The 25,021-nt window shown below is 41.5% G+C and overlaps 1 protein-coding gene and 1 long non-coding RNA gene across 9 annotated transcripts in view; one reads left to right on the forward strand and one right to left on the reverse strand.

The window, feature by feature from the left end:
• Positions 1-2,118: 2,118 nt before the first annotated feature.
• Positions 2,119-9,774, reverse strand: C1QTNF6 (C1q and TNF related 6). 8 transcript variants are annotated; one of them, XR_009764401.1, is made up of 4 exons: positions 7,329-7,715; positions 6,676-6,925; positions 4,702-5,600; positions 2,119-3,642 (listed from the first exon to the last, which is right to left on the reverse strand). XR_009764401.1 is itself a non-coding variant. In XM_061639057.1 (4 exons), exons 3-4 carry the CDS (start codon positions 6,917-6,919, stop codon positions 5,053-5,055), a joined length of 792 nt encoding a protein of 263 aa, XP_061495041.1. In that variant the 5' UTR covers positions 6,920-6,925; positions 8,163-8,184; positions 9,555-9,774; the 3' UTR covers positions 2,120-5,052. The 8 variants fall into 8 exon arrangements, 7 of the variants coding, with proteins under 7 accessions (XP_061495036.1, XP_061495041.1, XP_061495038.1 ...); XM_061639057.1 differs by lacking the exon at positions 7,329-7,715 and adding exons at positions 8,163-8,184; positions 9,555-9,774 and having other exon boundaries at positions 2,120-5,600; XM_061639054.1 differs by lacking the exon at positions 7,329-7,715 and adding exons at positions 7,920-8,184; positions 9,555-9,774 and having other exon boundaries at positions 2,120-5,600.
• The window catches only part of LOC133390448 (uncharacterized), a 42,516-nt gene continuing 26,993 nt past the window's right edge, over positions 9,499-25,021 (forward strand). The window contains exon 1 of the long non-coding RNA XR_009764402.1: positions 9,499-9,621. This is a non-coding gene — a long non-coding RNA (uncharacterized LOC133390448). The remainder of the gene's footprint in view (positions 9,622-25,021) is intronic.

A 25,021-nucleotide genomic window follows, 5' to 3' on the forward strand; every position in this document is an offset into this window, starting at 1 on the left:
TAGAGCATAAAGATGTAAGAAGAATCCTGCTGAATCAGGCCAGAGGCCTATCTAGCCCAGCATCCTGTTCTCGGTGGCCAACCAGATGTCTATAGGAAGCCTGCAAACAGGACCAGAGTGCAATAGCACCCACCCCACTTGTGATTCCCAGCAACTCATATTCTGAGAACGTAGAACAGTCACATGGCTAGTAGTCTTTGCTAGCATTATCTTCCATGAATTTGCCTAATTTGTCTTTTAAAGCCATCCAGGTTAGTGGCCATCCCTGCCTCTTGTGGGAGTAGAGTCCATAATTTGCCCATGTGCAGCAGGCTGAAAAAGTCCTTTCTTTTGCCTGTCTTGAATCTTCCAACATTCAGCTTCATTGGATGTCAGTGAGAGATAGAAACATTTCTCTCCATCCACTTTCTCCACACCATGTATAATTTTATACATCCCTATCATATCCCTAGTAGAGGCTTAAGAATATGAAAAAGGTATCTTAAATCTTGTTTCCCACATGCCTTTGAATCAAATCCTACAGCCTTCCCATGTAATTATTCCAAAACTTGTACAAGTCAATTTGGAGATTAGTTTTTCTCTACTATGGCCTGTGCGGACATACAAAATGGACATGCAAAACAGACATACAAAACATTCAGAGGGAAGTGCTGCAGTTCCAAGCCGATCAGGAAATGCTATGAGTGGAAAAGACATCTGTTCTTCCACAAGACTCTATTTCCAGCCTCGTAAGTTTTATATATAGGGCCCATGTCAGTCAGGTGGCTTTGTACTCCTCTTTTCCAGTACTTCTCTAGTGACCCCTGCAGGTTATGTTTTGTGAAGGAGAAGGCAGGCCATGATAACCAAGTTACACTGAGTGAGAGTGAGCAACATTAGTGACTCTTGTCCTATCACTCTGAAAACAGTGACTGAAGTCCCATCTGAACTATATATTTAAAGCACTATCATGCCACTTTAAACAGTCATGGCTGCCACCAAGGAATCATGGGAAGGGTAGTTTATGAAGGGTGCTGAATTCTTGTTGTTATATGCCCTCAAGTCGATTCCGACTTAAGGCAACCCTATGAATCTTTTGTTGTTGTTGTATTCATAGGGTTTTGATGGCAAGAGGTATTCAGAGGAGGTTCATTGCCTTCCTCTAAGGTTAGTCCTCTCCAGCTGGCTAGGGCCTGCTCAGCTTGCCACAGCTGCACAAGCCAGCTCCTTCCTTTTAGCATCTGTCAGCTAGGGGCAACTGGGCTCCTTAGGACTATGCAGCTTGCCCACGGCTGCGCAGGTGGCAGGGCACGTAACCCCTGAGCCACTCCCTGTGCAGGTGATCTTTAGCTGGCCCTTGACACCCAGGAGACACAAGCGGGGATATGAACTCACAGACTCTGGACTCCCAGCCAGGCTCTCCTCCCCACTGTGCTATACCAGCTGAGTTGTTAGGAGACCCTTTTCCCCTCATAGAGATACAATTCTCAAAAGTGGTTTAACAGTCAACCTCTCTTTTGAGGGAACTGTGGGAATTGCAGATCTGTGAGGGGAGCTTGACTGTTAAAAAAAGAAAAAAAGAAATGCAGATCTGAACAAGTGCTACTTATGCTAGACACAATCATCACAACAATCTCTGTGTTCCGCTTTCAAAGGGGGTCCTAACTCAGGGGTGGGCGGACTTCAGCCTTGTGGGATCCACTTTTGTTTTTTAAATATGAACATAGGAAGCTGCCTTCTACAGCTACTGGAGTCAGACTATTGGCCCATGTAGCTCGGTATTATCTACACTTTGGCAGCAGCTCTCCAGGATTTCAGGCCAGGGACATTTCCAGCCTTACCTGCAGATTCTGGGGACTGAACCTGGAACTTCCTGCATGTGTAGCCGTGGGCTTTGTCACTGAGCTACAGTCCTTACCCAGTTCCAGCCCTAGCTCCATCCTGAGTTTCCCTCTTTTTAGAAAAGCCTCTCTTCTGCAAAAATGAAGTTTGTCATTCTTAAGGACCTCAAATCTAGACAGATTCTGCAGTGAAGTAGAAATGATGCAACATGGGTCTCACACTTACAACAGTGTCATAACTACTTCTGAGACAAAAAGAACAGAATGCAAGAAAGAAAATCCATCTCCAAGTGCAATAAAGAAGTTTTAATATTTAGGAAAATATATATATACACAAGACATCTGGTTGGGTGGTTTGGGTTTTCTATAAAGCACCATAAATCCTACAGTCCACTGTGTCCATATTTCCTCAACATATCTCCAAGTAAGCACCAATTATTCTCCAGTATCGTGGTTTAGCACCAAAGGGGCTCCTTTTAACACCAAGGACCAGAAGCCTTGTTTAGCACCAAAAAGCAAGCAGCCAACCCAGTCAACACTCTCTACACACATACTTAAGTCTACTTGACTTTAAAAATGCAGCTTCTTCGTAGAAACGCTTGAGAGCTCTGCTGACATTGGAACAGAGGCAAAGGATCGAAGAATGTAGAGCTCAGGTCTGGAAGCTATTCAGTGCTAGAAATTCCTGCTGTTCCCTAGAGAGACACAGGGACGCCACGCGTTGCAAATATATAACAGCTGGTTTCCCAGTTTATGTCTTGCAGAGAGGAGGAATTTCGTTTCTTGTTCAATCAGTCTCAGACTTCCCTAAGGAAGCATGATCCTCTTTCCTGCCTCTCTTTTTCATAATCCTGCTCTGCAGGGCTCCTGCAGGTGGGGGTCAAAACATAAATGCATGCCCCCCACTGCCTTTTTTTCTGGACACTCTTGAGCTACTTCAGGGAGTTCTATTTTTCAATCTGTTGTCTTAATACACTTGGCTACATGGGAGTGAGAGGGGCAGAGAGTGTACTTGGCAGGATGTGTTTTTAATCACCACGCATGCATAAAAGTTACTTCTAAAACACTGTGTGGCAATAGACCAATTCTTAGCATCCTTATAGTACCTTGGAATATTCTGTGCTTTACATAAAGTAATTTCTGCAATCCTAACACCAATCCTGAAGGGCTGATCAGCAATATCATCCCCACATGGAGGGTTTTGGTTGAGAGAGAGTGCGGCTTGCCATTGGTTCTGTGGGGAGGGTCATGCCTTTGTATCCTCCGAGACGACCGTGACTTGCTGTGTGTGTGTGTCATGTGGATAGGACAGGGAACCCTGGGTAATCACTGCCTACTATATCTGCAAGGCTAACACATGGTATTGCACAAGATGAATAGAGAAATCACCTGCTACTCCTTGTTCTGATGAAAAACATATGAAGATGCCTTATCCTGAGTCAGACTATTAGCCCATCTAGTCCAGTACTGTGTACTCTGACTAGCAGCAGCTCTCCAAGGATTCAGTCAGGGGCCTTTCCAGCTCTGCTATTTGTGATCCTTTTAGGTGGAAATGCTGAAAACTGAACCTGGGACTTTCTACATGCAAAGTATGAGTTCTACCTGTAGCAGAGCTGTGGCCCTGCCACTATGATGGACAGGCTGCTACCATGTCCCTGCTTTATCTTTGACTTCTGGATGAAATGCCTGGATGATCAGGAGACAGTCGATGTTGTCCCTGCCTGCCATTTGATTTCACTTTTTTTATCCCACAATTAATATGCTGCATGCTAATATAAAGTTCACCGTCTCAGTGGGGATCCTTATGTAGTGAAAACAGCACCTTCAACACAAAAAAAAGAGTTATCAGCAGTTGGGGTAGGGGCACAGGTTTATATAATAAATCTTTTTTAAAAAAATCCTGAAGTGGGGGGAGAGACACACAAAAAAGCCCAAATGAGGACTGAGCATGCCCAGTAGGCACAGAAATCTAACTGACCATTTGAAGGGGGGCAGGGGGAACAGGAAGGTAGGGGAGAGGGGAAATGGAATGGAGTATTCTCAAAGAGGGCATGGCTGGCTGGTTCAAATCCTGAACAAAAGTACTCTGCACTGCAATATATAGTTGTAGGTATCACTTGTGAAAATCAGAAAGAAAATAATCTCTCTAGAAGCCTTCCTTTGATATTTATCCATGCCCGAGCTGACCTATTTCTTCTAGTGTTAGGGTCTCGTCAAAGATAGGCCAGTCTAGGATAGTTCATTGTCTCCATATTTGCAAATGGCCCTTGATGCCTGTGGTAAACAGAGGCTGGTACAAAAGTAGTTCTTTTGCTTATAGTTTCCTGTATCTTTTGCACATGTATTTTAAACAGTGACTATTCAGCTAACAAGTTCTAAAAATCACATTCCACAATCCAGCTCACAGTGTTGTAAGATGAATCCCTATTGATTTTATGCACAATTTGTGGGCTGGAATTTGGCCTTTGCTCAAACAGCCTACCAAAGAGTTCTAAATTTCAGCCTAACCAATTGCAACAGAGCTGTAAAACCTGTTCAGGCATTACCGTGGAAGATCCTTAGGTACATTCTAGCCTTCTGATTTCTGCGATATGTCTGATTTAAATCATAATACAAAAAGGCTAACACCGGTTTAGCTTGCTACTAGGTAATGAAGGTACCTAATCCTATATACTGGAATGGCTAATTTAACCATGAATTGTAGACCTATCTACATCAGACTTGCACAACTTGTGACTCACTGAGCTGTCTGCAGCCCACCAGCCCTGCATGGCTTTTGTTTCTGCTGTGTTTACCATGGAATCTATATGAAGACATAACTCACTTGAGACATCACAAATCAATAGTTTCCCCCATGTAAACAACAGCACTTTCAACCTACTGGTTAGGAAGCATCACTTGCAAGTCCATGCGTCAACATCTGCACGAGGGCAATGTCTGAGGTAACAGATGCAAAGGTTTCAAGCAACCTAGGAATCCCAGCTCCAATCTCATGGCCTCACCTGAAAGCAAGCGGGCTTATGAATCAGTCAGCACAATGTTTTCCTTGAACAAATGATACCTTTTGATCCCAAGAGACTGCTTTCTTCTGTCTTAATTCTCTAATACAAATACCTTCTTCAGTGGCCCCACTCTTCAGATCCTTTCAGTCCTTCTGTACATGATTTGCAGCAGTTTGCAGGCAGTGAACAATATGCTGAGGAGGCAGCAGAGGTGCTCAGGAGGAAAGCAGCTACTCAAGGCTGGGCTTGATCAGGTAGCCGCTGAAGGTGATGTAGATGTCCACGTCATCGCTGTAGATGGCATTGTTCCGCTCTCGCTTGTAGAGGCGCACCCAGACCTCATCGTTCTCTCGCAGCTCCAGCATCAGGCTCTGGCTCTGCATGATGCTGCGGTCGCTGGGCTGGGCATAGAGGATGACCTCCTCCTGGTCATTCCGCATGACGTGCATGTAGGTCTCCTTGAAATTCCAGGTGTGGACATTGAGGCTGAAGAAGTAGAGGCCAGCCACATAGCAGTAGAACTTGCCCTTAAACATGTCAAAGTGGCTGTAGAGGTTCACAAAGACAGTGTCGAATATCAAGGCCTGGTAGCCCTCGCTGCTGTGGAGTGCCTTCTTCCGGCCCACCGAGAAGGCTGCATATTGGTGCTTGCAAGGATCTCCTGGGGCGCCCATCTGTCCCTTGCTGCCCTTTGGGCCCTGGGCTCCCTGCGCACCTGGGGGTCCCTCTTTTCCCCATTTCCCAGGAATTCCAGGTTCTCCTTGATCTCCTTTTTCTCCTGGGGGGGGAGAGGAAGGGAGAGAAGAAAGGAAGACTACAATGGAGGTTCAGGATACCCATGGCTTGTGGGTGGCCTTGGAACTCTCCCCCACAATGTGTCTCCATGCACAAGCAGCATCCTTGGCAGTCATGATAAAAGGCTAACACAGCTGCCATCGAGGGAGGTGGTGTGTGGATGGGGAGGGGAATGACACATGGTGGAAGGCAGGGGCAACTGCAGCAGCTCTGTTCCAGATGAAGTCCTTGAAAAGACATCTGGAGAAGGAGATTCTTTAGAACCTCTCAAAGAAAAGAGGCTTCAACCAAGTAAAGTATATGGTACCACTAGAGAGCCTTTCCTTAATTAGACACAGGCTGCTGCATGCAGCTATCTGTTCTACAAGCAGTCTTGCATTTGGCCTGATGGGGAAGATATCTTTGATCCTGGGCCTGTACTGATTCTGAGCTTTTCTAACCAAATGGAGCCATTCTGCAAAATTTTATCATTCTACTACAGGGATCTGCACAACATCCAGCACTGAGAATTGTCGCTGATGGGCAACAGTAGTTACACATATGGTTGTACTAGGCACGCACGCAGGTGGCTGGTCCATTTGGGCAAATGGGGTACTGTCCCACCAACCTCAGCAAGCCCTTAGCCAGTCCCCACCTGCCTGCCTTCTTACTTACAAGCTATTCAGGGGGTGGCCCTAGCTGTCAGCTTCCTCCTCCTCCTCTGTCTCAGTTTTGCCTTCGTAGAACTCAGCATGGAGGAGTATGGGGGCAAAACTAGAATTAGTTGGCTCTGCTGGCTCCATCTGCCATTGGCCTGCTTGCCTTCCGCCCTACCAGTCTCAATGGACACCAGCCATCACATACATACACATGTGTGTGTGTGTGTGTATATACAAAAAAATTATACATTTACACACACAGAGTACCAACAATGCATATGGCAACTGACAAAGAGGCAAACAAAATTAAAGTATTTGCTCTGGGGAGCTTAAAATACGATTGTAGGCATTGGGGGGAGGAAAGAATGAAGGGAGAGGAGGGTGAAAGGCAAGGATATCAGAGGCCAAATAGGCACTTACCCTTCAGAATGGTAATGTTGATATATGGACGCACCTCTGGCATTATATACGGCAAGGACGAGGGATTGTTTGTGCCAGGCCGGGCCTCAGGGGAGCCAAGTGCGTCCAGTGAATCACAGCAACGCTTGCAGCCGTTCGAAGTGATCGTGACTTCTTGGGGGCCAGACTCATCAGTGGGAGCCCCAAACACAAAGAATGGAAGTACAAGGAAGGCCAAAGGCACTTGCATCTGGATGGTTTCCATAGTGACCTGCAGAGAAGAGAAAGAAAAAGAAAGGGCAGCAAAATGGAGAGGATGCAGAAGGGCAGGGTGTTGTTAGGCCTTGATTTTCCATGACTAAAAACACCTCAGAAACAAGAAGAAGAGAGGGCAAGCAGAAAGAAGATGAGCCCTCTCTACAGAGGTGCTGTATCAATCCTTTCAGGTTTCAAAAACATGGCCAAGTTCCTCTAACCACAAGGGAATAACACTCTTTATATTTTAGGGGAATTGAGGAGGGGGATTGTGCAAACCCCTACAGTACAGGTATCTTCTGTCTGCAGAGATGGGAAACAGCAACACTACAATGAGCAACCCAGGTTTACCCTTAACATTCCTGCTATGATTGCAGAGGTAAATAGCTCTTTTGGCCCACAATCCTCAGCATACTTACTCGGGAGGAAGCCCTGCTGAGCTCAATGGGTCTTATGTCTGAGTGGACCCACGCAGGATTGCTGTGTTGGTTGCACAGATCGCTAGGTGGAGCTGCCCCATCCCCAGGTGGCATTTCAAAGAAATGACTTCCAAACCAGCCATTTCCTCATAACCAGCAGAAAGTTTGATAAACCCTTATAAACCACATTTCCCCCCTCAAAGAGTTCTGGGCTCTGTAGTTCACCCCTCACAGCTACAATTGCCAGCAACCCTTAACAAACCGTATAATCATCATCATCACTGTTTATTTGTATGCCGCCTTTCCATAGCAATCTATGCTCAAGGCAGCTCACAACATGAAAAAAAAAGTTACATAATTCACTGTTAGAAAATAAATTCAAATAGTCAATAAGTTAACAAAAACATCTTAAGAAACGTACAATAAATTGATTCACCCTTATAATTCCTAACAAGTTCCAACAATAAAATACAGAAGCATAAACAGCAAAACAAAAACATTGACCAGCAGAATTAAATTTGTACCCAGACAGCCGCCCCTAAAGAACACCACACAGCCAAGGTGGTCTCTGACATCTTCAGGTAGTGATACCTTTTATAGCTGCAGTCAGTCAAGGCCCCACCCTTCCAGGCCAGGTGGAAAGAGGCCAGCAAGCAGGGAGAGGGTCTTGCAGGTCTTACAGTCAAGGTGGTCTCACCATAGTGCCATAGAATTCTTTGAGGGGAAAAACCGTGCTTCAAATGTGCTTTAAAGATGGAGTGCTTAACAGCTTTGGGAGGTTAAGATTGGGAAACAACATGGGGAGGGGTTAGAAAGGGTAACCCCTTTACCCACCTCAATCCAAATTCTCCTTCCCCTAGAAGTTGTAAAGAAAAAGACATAAAGAGAACTGATCAACAGATCCTCCATCTCACATCTAGTTTTGGCCCTATAATTTTCTATCTATGAATTAGAAATGTACTTTAAGCTGAAAACCAACATTTTTCACGTTCAGAAGCTTTCACACATCCCTTAAATAAATAGTAACTTCCTTAAGTTACCCTTTACACCCTCCCTTTAAGCATCCTGCCACTACAGTAATTATCACAGTAATTACATGGGGTTTTTTTTCTCTTCAGGATGATTTAAGGCTATTTATAGTGCTCTTAAAATATCCATTTTGCTTCTGGAGGAATTTTGAATGAACAGACCTGGGAAGCTCAGGAGGGTAGAGTTTAGATTGTAAATGTGTTTTTTTTTTCTCACCAGAAAGTTTCCTGTTCCAAACACAAGTTCTCATTCTTTAAATTGAAGCAATCATGTTGGAAATGTTAAAAGTCTGGAGCATATGTTTAAATCTGGGGAACATACGAAGCTCGCTAAGTCAAACGATTGATCCATCTAGCTCAGACTGACACAGTGGCTCTCAAGGCTTTCAGGCAGGGGATATTCTCTCCTTAACTGGAGATACCAGGGACTGAACCTGATACTTTCTGCATGCAAAGCTGATCCTTTACTACTGAAGTAAGGCTTTTCCCGGTATCAAATCTTAGGTGGGGCAGTTTGTTCACGGCCTCTTAAAATCCAAAAAGGATGTGTATTCCAAATTGAGGGTGTGTGTGTACAATTTAGCATTCCAAATAATCCAGATATATAGAACATCCTGCCTCAGTTTTGTGATCTGCTAAATGGTAAGAATCGCTGGAGCGAAAACAAAACGCCAGCATTCATAGGAATGTTGTTTGATGGGGCATTTGCAAGTATTTTTAAAGTTGCTATTTTTGCTGGGGTGGGGGCGAGGAGGAGAGAAGAAGTTTGCTCGCTTTCCAACAATCCGTGCCTGCTAAGACCTACCTCGCTGCAGTTTCTGAGGATTATCAAACAGGAGATGCCTTCTACCCTCGGGTGAAACTGCACCCTTGCATTTCAATGCAAAAAACCCAAATACATCCAAAAGGATGCGTATTCCCCTCCCCTCCTTTGGAAGGTTGCAGCGTGGCTTTGGAAGCAGAAATATGCAAGCTTTGCAGAAGAAGCGGAGGGCCTGGCCTGGAAAGGGAACAAGGCATGTGCATCTGATTAGCGGCGCCTTGGCCAGAGTTTGGAAAGTTCCACATACGCACACAAAGGTGATGCGAACAGGCTTGCGAATGGACAGAAGGGCCGTGAGCTGGAGGCGGCCCTGGCCAGCTTCCTCTGCCCGCCCGGTTCCCTCCCCCGGGGATATCTCGCCACCAGCAGGCTCACCCGAGAGGAGAGGCGCATCGCCGCAGCCTTTAAGAATCCCTGAAAGTTCCAGCTCCTATGCTTGCGGGTCAGTTCCCTCTGCTCACTGGATAACCTCTGCTAGCCAAGCCAGCCTGGAGTCCCATTTCTTTAATAGCGTGTTGCTGGCAGAGGCGCCTCAAACCGCCGGCTTTGGTGCGCAGCCCGCCTGCAAGCCTCCCTCGCTTCTTTCCCCCTCCTCCCTGGCTCCCTTCCCCTTTCTTCCCCCTGCATTTGGGCTCCGCGGCTCCAGTGAGTGTTAGGTTTCTGCTGCGTTTAACTCTTTCCTCTGCAAAAAGAGCAGATGTCGACTTTCTCTCCCCCACCCCCCAAGCTAGGGCCTGGTTCCTCTAAGAACAGAAGGATCAGGCCAGTGGCCCATCTAGTCCAGCATCTTGTTCTCAGAGTGGCCAACAAGATGCCCGTGGGAAGCCCGCAAGCAGAGGTGTAGTCATCCAGGGTCTCAGTGGTCTTAGACCCCTTACTTTTTTGGGAGCATGGTCCCAGCAGGGTCCCTATGTCTCCAGCATCCTGTGAGGCAATCAGCATGAAAAGGGAGCATGTTAGCCTCTGAGAAGAGTCTTCTCACATGCTTCCTTGTCCTTTCCTGGTGACTGGAATCAATTAGAGTGAAAGGAGGTGAGTCGGCCACTGAGAAGATCCCTTTCATGTTGATTGGCTCCTGGGGACATCTGTTGTTGTGGGAGATGGCATTAACAAGGGTCTCATTCTCAACCCAGCAGCAAAATGGGGGAGGGGCTGTGACTAACATGAAGGGACCCTGCACTTCTGAATATGCCACTACACTACTGCCTGCAGGAAGGACCTCACCACAACAGCAGTCTCCCCTCCTGTGCCTTCTGTCAGCTGGTTTTCAGAAGCATATTGCTTCAGACTATGGAGGCAGAGCACAGCCATCATGGCTAGTAGACACTGATACCGTTATCCTCCATGAATGTGTCTAATTTTCTTTTAAAGCCATCCAACTTGGTGGCCATCACTGCCTCTTGTGGGAACAAATTTCATAGTTTAACTATGCGCTGCATGAAGAAGTACTTTCCTGACTGTCCTGAATCTTCCAACACTCAGCTTCATTGAATGTCCACGGGTTCTAACGTTGTGACAAAGGGAGAAAAACTTTATCCGCTTTTTCCATGACATGCCTAATTTTATACACTTCTATCATGTCGCCTCTAACTTGTCTTTTCTCTAAACTAAAAACTCCCAAATGCTGCAACCTTTCCTCATAGGGGAGTCGCTGCATCTCCTTGATCATCTTAGTTGCCCTTTTCTGAACCTTTTCCAACTCTACAATGTTTTTTGGGGTGAGGCGAACAGAACTGTACACAGTATTCCAAATGCGGTGGCACCATAGATTTAGATAACATCATTAATGATATCAGCAGTTTTATTTTCAATACCTTTCCTAGTGATCCCGAGCATGGAATTTGCCTTTTTCACAGCTGGCGCACACTGGGGCGTCATCTTCATTAAGCTATCCACCATGAGCCCAAGGTCTTGTTCCTTGTCAGTCACCACCAGTTCAGACCTCATGAGCATATATCTGAAATTAAGACTTGTTTACATTGAATTTCATTTGCCATTTTACTGCCCATTCATTCAGTTTGGAGAGGTTCCTTTGGAACTCTTTGCGATCCCTTTTTGTTTTAACAACATTGAACAATTTAGTATCAAAAGCAAACTTGGCCACCTCACTGCTCACCCTTAACTCTAGATCTGCTGGCCCCGTGCCTGCTCATCCCGGCTTCCTTGGTTGGGCCTGTGGAGGGCCAGTGAAAGGATTTGAGGAGGGGCAGCTCCATCCTCTGCATGTCTACTTGAGAGTAAGACCCACTGAGCCCAGTGGTTCCTTGGTCCCAGCCCAGGGAAGGGAGTAAAGGATTGCAACCCATGGTCTGTGGAACAACGTAAATGAATGATCATTTTAACAGCAGAATTCTAAACTGAGGTCAAAGGAAGAGGACTCCTGAGGTACTGCTGTGTCTTTGCATCACCTCAAAAGATCTACCTAAAATTTGCACATGCTGATTTTTAGTTGTTAGATGCCACTCTAGAAAGATACATCTCAACACAATGAGGAAGGCTAACCAGGTGACCTGCATGACTGCTCAGTTTCCTGTCCAGACTCCCCCCCCCCAAATAAACCCAGCAGCAAAAAACCCCAAAGTCATATATCATCCAGAATATAATCTCCATGGTGGCTATTCTGATACCTATGGAAAAGCCCCCAAGCAGGACAATAGCACTCTCCCATTTGTGATCCCCAGCAACAAGTGTTGCCTGTGATTTTGGATGTAGCCATGATGACTAGGGCCACATTCACACCATACATTTATTCTGTTATTATTCCACTTTAAACAGTCATAGCTTTCCCCCAAAGAATCTTGGGAAGTGTAGTTGGTGAAGGGTGCTGACAGATGTTAAAAGACCCCTATTCCCCTCAGAAAACTACAATTCTCAGAGTGGTTTAACAGTCAGTCCCTCTTCCCCAATAGTGTAGTGGCAAATTCAGAAGTGCAGGGTCCCTTCATGATAGTCACAGCCACACCCTCTACAATACTTTTTTTTTGCTGCTGGGTTGAGAATGAGATCCTTGTTAATGCCCTCTCCCACAACAAAGACATCCCTAGGATCCAATAAGCATGAAAGGGGAGAGTGTTAGCTACTGAGAAGATTCTTCTCAGTAGTTGACTCACTTCCTTTCACTCTGATTTGCTCCAGTCTGCAGGAAAGGACAAGGAAGCATGTTAGAAGACTCTTCTCAGTGGCTAACACTCTCCCATGCTCATAGGATGCTGGAGACATAGGGACCCTGCTGGGACCCTGCTCTCTGAAAAGTAAGGGGTCTAAGACCCCCTGAGACCCTGGATGACTGCACCCCTGCTCTTTCCAGAGAACTCAGGGATTTGTAGCTCTGTGAGAGGAATAGGGGTATCCTAATGGGATTCTTTGGGGAAAACCATGACTATTTAAAGTGGAATAATAGTGGAATAAATGTACAGTTTGAATGTGGCTTAGGATTCATTGATAGTCTTATCTTCCACAAATTCCCCTCATGCCCCTTTAAAACCATCTAAGTTGGTGGCCATCACCGCATCTAGCAGCAGTGAATTCCATAGTTCAACTATGTGCTGTGTGAAGAAGTACTTCCTTTTGACTGTCCTTTTACTATTCAGCTTCAACTGGTGTTAGAAGGGAGGAAAGAGAGGTTGTGTGAATTGTTTCTATTCTAATGCATACTGTAGGAGATCAGGATCAGGCAGAGCTTAAACACATTTGGTGCAATTGTGAAGAAATATTGGATCTGTGCAATTAGAGTAATAGAAGGAAATTATGGATACACGTTATTAATAGTTCCCACAGTTGCTATGCTGTTGGGTAGATTGGATGGGTTAATTCTGACTAAATGTAAGAACATGGTAGGCGATATATTAGATCCAGCTCAAATATTAATGGCCAAAAATGGAAAGAAACAAGAACTTCCATCAGTAGAGGACTGGAAAAGAAGTATATGGCACAGAGTGATGATGTATAAGATAATGTATTATAAAAATATGTGGGAAGCATGTGTGATATAAAAAGACTCTCTGGGTTGTTGGCAAAAGTTTATTCAGTACTGAAATCAAAGAACAAATTATGAGAATGTTGGGAAAGGAGTCTTGGAAATAATTTAAGTAAACATGACATGAAGGCAACACAACAGTAACAACAATATGGTTTAAATAATAGATAATTAAAGTTAAAATGTGTGCATTTGTATATATATTCATCTGTGTAAATGACCTTTTAAAGAAGATGATACAGTTTTAAAAAACTGAAAATAATGTCTACCCATGCTGCACTGCCACTGAAAATTGCCCCACTGAAGTTGCCGTTTGCCCTTGGAGGGAAGCTTCTGTTGGTGCCAATATCTGAGCTTAAGTGAACAGGTGAAGTGAATGCTTTTTCTTTCCCCATTACCCCCGCCTCCCTCTTCCTGCCTTCCCACTGTTGCCTTCCTTGTGTCAAATTTTTAGATTGTAAGCTCCTTAGGGCAGGGATCTCTGTTCGTGTTACTTTGTAGAATAATGTGCACACTGATGGCACTATATAAATACTGTAACCACAATAATAAGATTGTAGCAGTCGAGGTGAGACCTGACTAGTTATGTGAACCAGAATTTTAGCTGAGGAGTCTTCTGGTCCCTCCACTGTGTCCTGGCAGAACCATTTAGAGCAGGGGTAGCCAGTGTGGCACCCTCCCTCTAAATCAGGGGTAGCCAACATAGTGCTCTCCAGAAGTTGTTGGACTACAGCTCTCACCATCCCAGATCATTGGCCATGCGGGCTGGAGCTGATGGGAGTTGGAGTCTAACAACCTCTGGAGAGCACAATATCGGTTACCCCGATTCAGAGTGACGCTTGGCAATTTGTTACAACACTGCGTTAAGCACTTTTGAAAGGGGAGAGTGGGTATGCTTCAGATGCTTGCAGAGTGTGCACACTGTCCAGTATTCTCTGGTACAATGGAAGAACAACAGGCAGAAGAGTGGAGCACTCATGCATCACTGGGGAAGGTTCATAGCTCAGCAATAGAGCATATGCTTCACATGCAAAAGGTCCCAATTCCTGTCCCTGGAATCTCCTGGTAAGGTTGTGAGAGACTCCTTGCCTGAAACCCAGGAGAGCCACTGCAAGTTAGTGTAGACAATAGTGAGATGGACCAATGGTCTGATTCTGTATAAGCTAGCTTCCTATATTGTGTCTATGTTGCTCCTGTGTTCATGGCCTGGGATCTGCCTTGAGCGGTTGCTAGTTTGTGTTCTTTGATAACTGTGAGACCGACCCATGCAAATGCTAATCTTCCCAGATGTACCCTAAAATATGGTGCCAGTCATCTCTTTGCACCTCTTGTTTAAGGGCTACATAGCATTCACATGGACAGCTACCGCCACTGTGCAGTACTTTAAAGTGCATGAGCGCACTGTAACATTCAATTCATGCACTCTTAAGTGCTTCATTGGAAAGGATTTTTCTGGCTTTGCACCCTCCTGTTTTGGCAATTAGCAATGAGGTTATTATTTCTGGCGGGTTGGCAACCCTAACTTGGAGAATTTCCTGGCTTCTTCTCCTAAACCCTCCAAGAAGGTTTGATGGGGCCATTCCTGGTTGAGGCATAGGGGAATGCAGGGCAAAGGGAAATCAGTTTTGCTTCCCACTGAGGGAAGAACAGCCGCATCAGCAGGTTTACTGTATCTCTCAAGTTATTTGAGGAAAAGCTGGAGAATGCCTAACATGAGGCTCTGGAGCGGACAAATTGTTTCCATTTGTTTAGATTAGGGAGTCAGAGATGGCTGCAGCCAAATCTGGTTTTGCTTCCCACAGCTTGGCAGAAAAGCAGAGAGCGCTGAGGAGTAAATGAAGAGCCAGGGAAAGTATGCCGAGGAAACGTGGAGGGGAGGAGAGAACAGAAGGTACTGGGATGTTGTTGAAAGCCATCAGGGAATGAAAATGGAGTGGATTTTCTTTGCATTCCTGGAGGAAGTGAGGTCCTCGTAGGCCAATGGTGGCTGAGATGTGAATCTGAGAACAAACCAAGATGTTTCAAATAGTCATCCCAGCTCTGCTACTGGTCATCTTGTGACCTTAGCTAGGTCATTTCATCTTTGGGATACTTTGATGGCTCCTTAAGGAATTCTCCAATGTGTCTGGGGTAGGACTGGTGGAACCATTCCTCTTTGGCACGTTCTCCCTCCCTCCTTCCCCCACCCAGAGTTCTACTTCCAAGACGATTCCTGTCAAATACATAAAGCCAGATCCAATCTTCTGCCATTAGGTTTCCAGCACTAAGATAAATCTGACTGTTACATCATCTTCAGATTTAGGGAAGCGGCAGCAACCTCGAGTGCTTGCCAAAAATGTCTCCTGTGTCCCCCCGCTCCCAGTATTCTCCATCAGGTAACGAGGAAAAAATGCATTTGAAAAATTATCAAATACAAGATAATTTTTTTTAGTAAACTTCTCATTGGTAGGATGCAGGGTTTTAGTTTCACTCACCTTACTTTCAAGGTGTCCAAGTGGTGTTTGTGAGTGTCCTTTCTTTCATCCTACAAATCATCCCACTAGTGGTCTGCGGTCTGCAGCCTTTCCATGTGTCTGTGCTCCAACCAAAGCCCAGGAGAAGATGTCATTAGGTAACTCCTGCCATGGGGGCTTTTTCAGATCAGGGAGCATGAGCAGCTGGGGAGGCTGCAGGGAAGCCGGAGAAATGTGTACTGGGAAGAAGAAAATACATGCCTGTCCTGCCCAGAGTGCGAATCACGAAACGGAGGCGAGACTGGAATTAATTCCTGTTTTATTAGAGTAACATCAAAGGCAATGCAATTCATAGACTTAGCTATGCTAACTCACTACAGTCCCTAACTAAGCTACCGAGGCGTACTCTGCAGCGTGTGGACTCAGCAACCAGGTCGGGGGGAGCGCCACCTTATGTAGGAAAGGTCTTCGCCCTCAATCCCTGACTCCTTCAAGTCCCACTTTCTCATGATGTCTTGTACACCCCAAAGGGGGGAGAGCCTCTGCCGGCTCATCTGACAGTATAGGCTCGCTAGATGCCTCAGGAGGTGGGAAAGCATTTGAAGTGCCAGGCGGGGAAACCTGGGTTGTGTGTGTGGAGCTGACGCGCCCACCCGGTCATCCCCAACGGCTCTGTTGGGGCGTCTAGGTGGTGCAAAGTCTGCTTCGGTGGGAGAACTGTCTGTGGGAATTGGCAGGCTGTCAACTACTCCCCCTCCCTCATTGTCCTTGAAAGTCTCATCTACCTCTGATTCCTCCCCCTGCTCTATCTGAGGAGGCTGGGGCTCTGCCGGCTCCCCTCCCTGATCCCCCTGGGAGAGCTGGGGCTCAACAATACCACTTCACAACCATAAGGTAAGCTCAAAAACCCATATGGAAATTCTTTTTTTTTTTTTATAATTTTTATTCAAATTTTTCAAAAAACAAACAAAACAAAATCAAAAAAACATAACAATACAACAAAAAATAAAAATAAAATAGTTGACTTCCGATTTGTCGCAGATCAGCTAAAAGTATATAATATACATCAAACCTGTCCCTTAATATATACATACAGAATCCCTTTTCTCCATAGGCTATCTTAATTAGTCGTCAAATCCCAGTATCATCATTTTATTTTGATCTTTCAACAAAAAGTCTAAGAGAGGCTTCCATTCCTTAAGAAATGTATCTGTCGATTTTTCTCTAAGTAAACATGTCAATTTATCCATTTCTACTAAGTCCATTAATTTCAATAGCCATTCTTCCATTGTTGGTGTTGATTCCATATTCCACTTTTGTGCATATAATAATCTTGCTGCCGTGATCATATATAGTATTATTCTTCCATATTTCTTTTCTATTTGTTTATCCATAAAACCCAATAAAAAAAATTCTGGTTTTAACTGAATATTTATCTTTAGAATTTTTTGCATCATCCTACCTATCTGTGCCCAAAATGATTTTGCCTTTTTACACAGCCACCACATATGATAAAATGATCCTTCTTGTTGTTTACATTTCCAACAAACATTAGAAACATTACTATACATTTTTGACAACTTTTCTGGAGTCATGTACCAACGGTACATCATTTTATAAAAATTTTCTTTAAGATTATAGCATAGTGTAAATTTCAAGCCTTTTTTCCACATATTTTCCCATTGATCCATTTGTATGTTATAACCAAAATTTTTTGCCCACTTTACCATACACTCTTTTACTTGTTCTTCCTCCATATCCATTTTCAGTAAGAGTTTATACATTTTCGCAATTATATTTTCATCATTTGTACACAATCCTATTTCAAAATCAGATTTACTTATTTCAAACCCATACATTTTCTTGTCCATTTTATATCTTTCTAACAATTGTAAATAGGCAAACCATTGAAAACTATATCCTTCCTTTATCAGTTTTTCTTTCTCTTTCATTATATATTCTCCATGTACATTTTCTAATAGTTCTTGATAAGTTAACCATTTCTCTTTTCCAGCCATTTCTCTTCTGTAAAACGCTTCTTGACTTGAAACACATAATGGTATTTTCGAATAAAACCTTGGTTTATATCTATTCCATATTTTCAACAGAGGACGTCTTATAAAATGATTATTAAAGTCTACATTTACTTTTACTTTGTCATACCATAGATATCCATGCCATCCCCACTTCAAATTATGTCCCTCCAAATCCAATAGTCTTTTATTCCTCAGTAAAATCCATTCCTTTATCCAGACTAGACAGCAGGCAGCAAAATAGAGTCTCAAATTTGGTAATCCCAGTCCTCCTCTTTCTTTGGCATCTTGTAGTAGTTTAAATTTAACTCTTGGTTTTTTTCCTTGCCATACAAATTTAGAGATATCTTTTTGCCATTGTTTAAAAGGTAAATCAGAGGATATTACAGGTATTGTTTGAAACAAAAACATCATTCTCGGTAGTACATTCATTTTTATCACAGATATTCTACCCATTAATGACAGTTGTAGTTTATCCCATCTTAGCAAATCTTTCTTAATCTCTGTCCATAATTTTTCATAATTATTATGAAACAACTTTGAGTTTTTATTTGTCATAGTGATACCTAAATATTTCAACTTTTTCTCTATTGTAAAATCTGTCTTGTCCATTAACTCTTTCTGTTCCCTTAAAGTTAAATTTTTCACCAACATCTTTGTTTTTTGATTGTTGATCTTAAATCCTGCTAATGGTCCAAATTCTTTTAATTTGTCCATCAATACATTAATTCCTTCCAAAGGATTTTCTAGTACAATTATCAAATCATCAGCAAATGCTCTCAATTTATATTCTTCTTTTTTATCTTTAATCCCGAAATTCTTTTATCTTGCCTTATATCTCTAAGCAGCACTTCTAAGACCAGAATAAATAAAAGGGGAGATAAAGGACATCCCTGTCTTGTACCCTTTTGTATTTCACATGAATCCGTTAAATCTCCGTTAACAATTATCTGAGCCTTCTGAGATGTATAAATCGATCTAATCCATTTTATAAAATTGTCTCCAAACTCCATTTGCTCCAAAACCTGAAACATAAATTTCCAATTCAAATTATCAAATGCTTTTTCAGCATCTAAAAAAATCAAAGCTGCTTGTTTATCATTTCGTTGTTCTAAATATTCCAAGACATTCAAGACATTCCTGACGTTGTCACGTAATTGTCTTTTAGGTACAAACCCTGATTGATCTTCCTGAATAAATTGTTGCAATATTATTTTCAATCTTTCTGCCAAGATCATTGTAAAAATTTTATAGTCATTGTTCAATAGAGATATTGGTCGATAGTTTTTTGTTTTAGTTAAATCTTGCTCCTCTTTAGGTATTAATGTTATGTTAGCATTTTTCCAACTATCCGGTATCTTTCCCTCTTGTAAAATAAGATTCATTGTAAACTGTAAAGGTAGTAAGAGTTCTTCCTCCAAACATTTATAATACATTGCAGATAACCCATCTGGTCCTGGTGCCTTTCCTAATTTAATTTTGTTTATAGCTTCAGATATCTCTCTTGACGTAATAGGGCCATTAATAGCTTGTCTCTGAAAGTCTGTAATTTTAGGCAAATTCTGTTTAGATATATACTCTTCTATTTTTTCAGATGGAATTTCCTGACATTTGTACAATGTTGAATAATATTGATGAAAAATCTTTTTAATTTTTACATTGTCTGTCAACGTCTCATCTCCTTCTTGTATCTTTAAAATAATATTTTTTTGACGTTCTTTTCTTAATTTATATGCTAACCATTTCCCAGGTTTATTTGCAAATTCAAAAGTCCTTTGTTTAGCAAAATTTAATTTTCTTTCAATTTCTCTAACTGTCAGCATTGATACTTGCTTCTGTAACATTTTAATTTGATTTACAATAGAGACTTTAGTTGGATTCTTTTTCAATTCTTCCTCTTTTTGTTTTATTTCTTCCAAAATTAATTGCATTTTCTGTTGTTTCTTTTTTTTTAATTCAGAGTTACATTTGATAAAATATCCCCTCATAAATGCCTTACTTGTATCCCAAACGATATTTTCACTTGTTCCTTTATGTAGGTTATGTTCAAAAAACTCTTTTAATTTCTTCTTACATTCTTGTACTACTTTGTCATTCTGTAATAAAGATTCATTTAGTCTCCATGTAAATCCAAGATTTTTTTTTTTTAAAGTTAATATCACAGGATTATGATCCGAAAAAGTTTTTGGTAATATATCCATTTTAAAAGTATCCTTCGCTAAAATTTTAGACATCCAAATCATATCAATCCTCGAGAATGTTTTGTGTCTTTCTGAAAAATAAGTAAATTCCTTTGCATTGTCATTTATATATCTCCAGGTATCCACCAATTCTAAATGTTCCATCAGTTCAAAGCAAATCTTCGGTAATTTACCCTGTGTCTCTTTGATATTTTTTTCAGAAAGCCTATCAATTTTTGGTGAGATTACCCCATTCCAATCACCCATGACACACCAATGATCATATGAAAACTCTGACAATTTTTCCATAAGTCCTGTGTAAAACCTTGTTTTATCTTCATTAGGGGCATAGATACCCACTATCAAAATGTTTGTACCCTGTAGAGTAATTTCAACCCCCACAAATCTACCACTATCATCCAATAATACCAATTTAGGAAGCAATTGTGGGTTAATGTAGAGAACAACTCCATTTTTTTTTTTTGGTCCAGCCGAAATAAATTCTTCACCCAAATTTTTACAAATCAAATATTTGGAATCTTTCTTCTTAATATGAGTTTCTTGTAAACAAATTATATCCAATTTTAATTTTTTCAAATAATGAAACACTTTCTTTCTCTTCTGCGCCGTATTAGCTCCATTTATATTCCAGGTTAGATATTTGTAATCCATCTTTAAGCGTGTATTTTAAAATGTGCCTGATGCTCCTTTTAATCCATCATCTTCCTTCCCTTCCTCTGCATATCTTTGTTGACTTTGTTCCCCAGGAATTATATCCATATCTTTAAGTTTTAAAACTTTTCTCAAGAAGTCCCTTGCTTTTTGAACAGTATTCAATCTATATTTCTGTTGTCTGAATGTAAAAATCACTCCTTCTGGAACATCCCATCTAAATTGAATTTTGCGTTGCTTAAGTTTCTCTGTAAGGAAAGCATATTCTTTTCTCTTACGTAAAAGTCTAGTAGGAATTTCTTTCATCACCAGTATTTCCTTACCATCAATTTTAAAGGTATTTTTAAAGTGTTGTTGTAATACCATATCTCTGGTCGTCTTCTTTATAAAATGAACAAGTACATCTCTTGGAATTTTATTCATTGTTGCATATCTGGAATTGATTCTATACACTTTGTCTATTTCAAATTCCATCCTATCTTCATTCAAATCCAGAAATTTTACTAGAGCATTAACAATTTTATCTCTGATGTCTTCACCTGTTTCCTCAGGGATTGCACGGAATCTCAAACAATGTTCCTTATTTCTCATTTCAGTCACAGCCATATAGTCCAAGTTTTTTTCTAATTCCAGATTTAATATATCTGTTCTATTCTCCAAGATTTGTACCTTTTCTTTAGTGTTTTTTGCATCCTCCTTTATTTGCCCAATTGTCCCTTTAATCTCATCCACTTGTGTTTTAATATAGTCTTTTATATCTGTCAGTTCAGTTTTCATTTCCTGTTTTATATCATTAATCCCTTCCATTATTTTTTGAAACATATCTGGGGGTATAGCCCCTTCCTGTGGTTCAGTAGAACCTCTTCGCTCCTGGGCCTTAGTTGCTCTTTTAGTTGTCATTTTCAAGAGAAGCCTTTAATTTCTGTTATTAATCACTGTTCCAAAACCTAGAGGCAGTCTATTTCTTTTTTTTTCCTCCACCAACAAAAGAGATAATATTCCAGGCCTGTTATTGTAGTCCAGCCAGCACAGCACAGTTCTTATCTACGTCCAAGAATGCAAAACAATTCTGGTTCCCAACACCAAACGTTTAGTAACATATATGAGCAGCAGATTCGTCCAAAAAGAAATAGTCCAAGGAGAAAAATAGTCCAAAATATATTTCCATCAAATAATAATTACCTCTCATCCGTTTTTAAACTTTAAAACTCCAAATTCAGGCCAGCTTTTTGTCGTAGAAAAAGTATATAAGTTGTTTACATTTTCTTTCTTCCTTAGTTATATTTAAAAGAGAAAAAGTATGACTCACCCAGGTTTCTCAGTTGCTGATTCGTAAACAAATCCCTTTTATTGTAGTAATTTAAGCCGAATGATAAGATTTAGACAGAAGTAGGCTCGCTGGTTAAGGACTTTTTTTAAGAAGAAAAAAAAACGCTTCGCTTTTTTCCAGTACAGCTTGCATGGAAATCCTAGCTCCGTCTTCAGCCGCTCGGCATGCCTTCTTATCTCAGGGCTTTCCTGATCAATTCCAGCTGCCGACAGCTCAACGAAGCCTTGTGGAAAATCTGATCGGTTCTCCTATACCTTGGAGAACATTTAAGCCAGTCAAAGTTTCCTCTTGACTGGCTTTTAACCTGAAAAAAGCTTTCTCTGAGGCAGAGATCTCTCAGAGACAGTCACCAGCTGAGCACTCACTTCCGGGAAGTCAAAAACCCATATGGAAATTCTAAAGAAATTCTCAAGTGTCCTGAGAACAAGGCAGAAAAATGGAGCCCTCTTTTACAGAGGAAGAAAACTTTTAACAAATTGGAGGACAGATTTTGACACAGTATTAATTATTGGTTTCAAAGTGGGTACCACACCCACTTATCTGTTACTCATGTCTTGAGCCTCTAAACATGGGTGAGGAAAAAATCCATTAAATTTACAAATAAAGGGATAAGCAAATGAAACAAGAACATTATTGTTGTAAGTCGTTTTGGGTCACATTTGTGAGGAAAGCGACTAATAAATATAAATAATAATAACGATAATAATTCCCTCTCAAGAATCTAATGCTGGCTCTTGTTGTTTTCAGGAATCATGACAGTGTTCCCCAAAAGTAGCACAATGAAAACTAAACAAAATATGCTTGTGTTCACTTGGATGGTTAAAAATGCGGAGCAGCTCCCCTGCAAGAATCCCGGGAACTGTCATTTGTTGAGGGTGCTGGGAATTGTAGCTCTGTGAGGGGTAAACTACAGTTCCCAGAATCCTTTGTACTTTAAATGTATGGTGTTAATGTGACCTTAGGTTACTGCAAACCAAACCTCACCTCAGTTCCCTTTGGTTAAACAGCCCGAATCACAGACCTTGCAGATTTATTTGATTCAGTATTTGAATTACAGGAGGTAGCCTTTGTGATCCCCCCTCCCTTGTGAGCTGCTCTGAAAGGTTTTTCTGAAGAGCAGCACAGAAATACTTTTACATAAACAAAAATACTTTCGGCATCCCCACGTGCCATGCATGCACACTGATGATGGCACCCTACCTTCAGTGCCTTTATGTATTCACAAACAACCAGCAAAGTGAGTTACCGCTTTAAATAAACGGTACTGACAATTTGGCCCATGGTGTTTCGTGCTACGCACACAGCCAGAATCCATACCATAGTCTTAAAACAATACGAAAGCACTTTCTGGCTTGAAGTTTGTTCAACTGACAAACCAGAGATGGAATGGAGAGCCTTTGGCCCGCCAGATGTTGCTGGACTGTAACTCCCATTGTCCCTGACTATTGGCGCTGCTGGCTGGGGGTGATGGGAATCAGAGCCCAACAACATCTGGAGGCTTGCAAGTTCCCCATACCTGAACTAAAAGAACTTGGAGGTTCTTGGGGAAAAGGACTGTGAAAATCCAAAACAAAAACCCCTTGCAGTTTAAGAACGTACTTATAGCCAACAGATATTTCTATCAAACTTTTAAAAGCAGGTAAATGGGGCAGCTATAGTGAATGCACCAGGGGAGCAGGAAACCTGGCCTTCTCTTTGAGATACTATACTGCCCTCCAAATTTATAAAAATGCAAACACAATTTGGGTTCGTCTTTCATAGTCTAATTCACTTCCTGCATGAAAAAAATGGAAAAGGACTGCCTTCAAGTTGATCCCGACTTATGGCAACACTACCCTATGAATAGGGTTTTCATGGAAAGCAGTATTCAGAGGTGATTTACTATTGCCCGCCTCTGAGGCTGAGAGGCAATGACTGGCCCAAGGTCACCCAGTGAGCTTCATGGCTGTGTGAGGTAGCTTGGAAAAATTTGGTAACATGCCTCTGAGCATATGGTGAGGGGTGGCAACACCTGCAATCAGGACTACATCTCCAAAGATGGAGAATTACATTTTTTGTATTTTGTTGATATTCTTACTTCTTTCTTGTGTTACTACTATTTCTACAGAGAATCTAACTTAGACAATTATATTTCTCTAGAAATCTGTGTTAAATTTATTTTCATTAATTTCAAATCCATTTTATTAATCAATTTATTTTTTATTATTTATTTTATTTATTAAATTTATATCCCGCCTTATGGCCAAAAGGCCCTCAAGGCGGCTTACAAAAACATGAATATAACACATCATAAAGCATAAATACAATAATGCAATTCTCAAAATTAAATAACAAATAACATTATTAAAAGAAAAGAAAAAACATTTAAATGTGTCACAATAAGAGAACCAAACAATTTATAAAAAGGCCTAGATAAAAATCTTCAATTTCCCAGCAAATAAGTAGCATTTTTATTTTTAACATATAAATATACACAGTATATAAGTAGCCAAACAATAATAATAAACAACAAACTAATGAGAACATCTCAATAAATATTCAATTAAACAATCCCCACACACTTCACAACAGTGTTTAACAAAAATATGCTATAGTCCAAATAACAGCAATGTCATATGATGGTGAAGACAGCCTTTTGTGTTTCAAATTGGAGGTTATGTTCTATTTCTATTTTGGGTGCATTAACAGTTGAAACTGAAACTGCAGTTTGATGTAAAATCAGACAGATTACAATATGTTGCTACTTAAGCAATGACTCTAGCTGTTGGAAAAAACAAACTTGGCCTGCCCAAGATGCATTTGTTTAGCCTGCTATGCTTAAGTCACACCACTTAAGGAAGGGTGGGTATGGTCAAAACATCTTGACATTTGCTAGAATATATTTCACCTCCCACTGTTTTATCTTGTGCAAACTGAGACATTCTTCATCTCCATTGGAGGCAGAATCGTGAGTGCCATTATTCCACAATTGTTTTTGGAGTTTTATTAGTGTAAATTATGCAAAGTGTTGCTGTACTTCAGGTATTCACATAAATAGAAAAAAAAGAAAATGATTTACTATAGGAAACTTCACTAAAATTGCAAAGTAAATCAAACATATTTAAAGTGACTATCTGAACTAAATCAATTGTTTTAATATTCTTGCTTCCTCCCTGCTAAAACAAGATCAGGACACCACTTGTCTTGTTTCAGTTATTT

Source organism: Rhineura floridana, chromosome 8 (assembly GCF_030035675.1).
Source record: "Rhineura floridana isolate rRhiFlo1 chromosome 8, rRhiFlo1.hap2, whole genome shotgun sequence".
Classification (NCBI taxonomy): domain Eukaryota; kingdom Metazoa; phylum Chordata; class Lepidosauria; order Squamata; family Rhineuridae; genus Rhineura; species Rhineura floridana.

Coding starts and splice junctions, on each gene's coding strand:
- C1QTNF6 (XM_061639052.1), bottom strand. CDS start 7,442: ATGCCACCTGGGGATGGGGCAGCTCCACCTAGCGATCTGTGCAACCAA. Junction 6,926..7,328: donor TCAGCAGGGCTTCCTCCCGA/GTAAGTATGCTG, acceptor TCTTCTCTGCAG/GTCACTATGGAAACCATCCA. Junction 5,601..6,675: donor CAACATTACCATTCTGAAGG/GTAAGTGCCTAT, acceptor CTCCCCCCCCAG/GAGAAAAAGGAGATCAAGGA.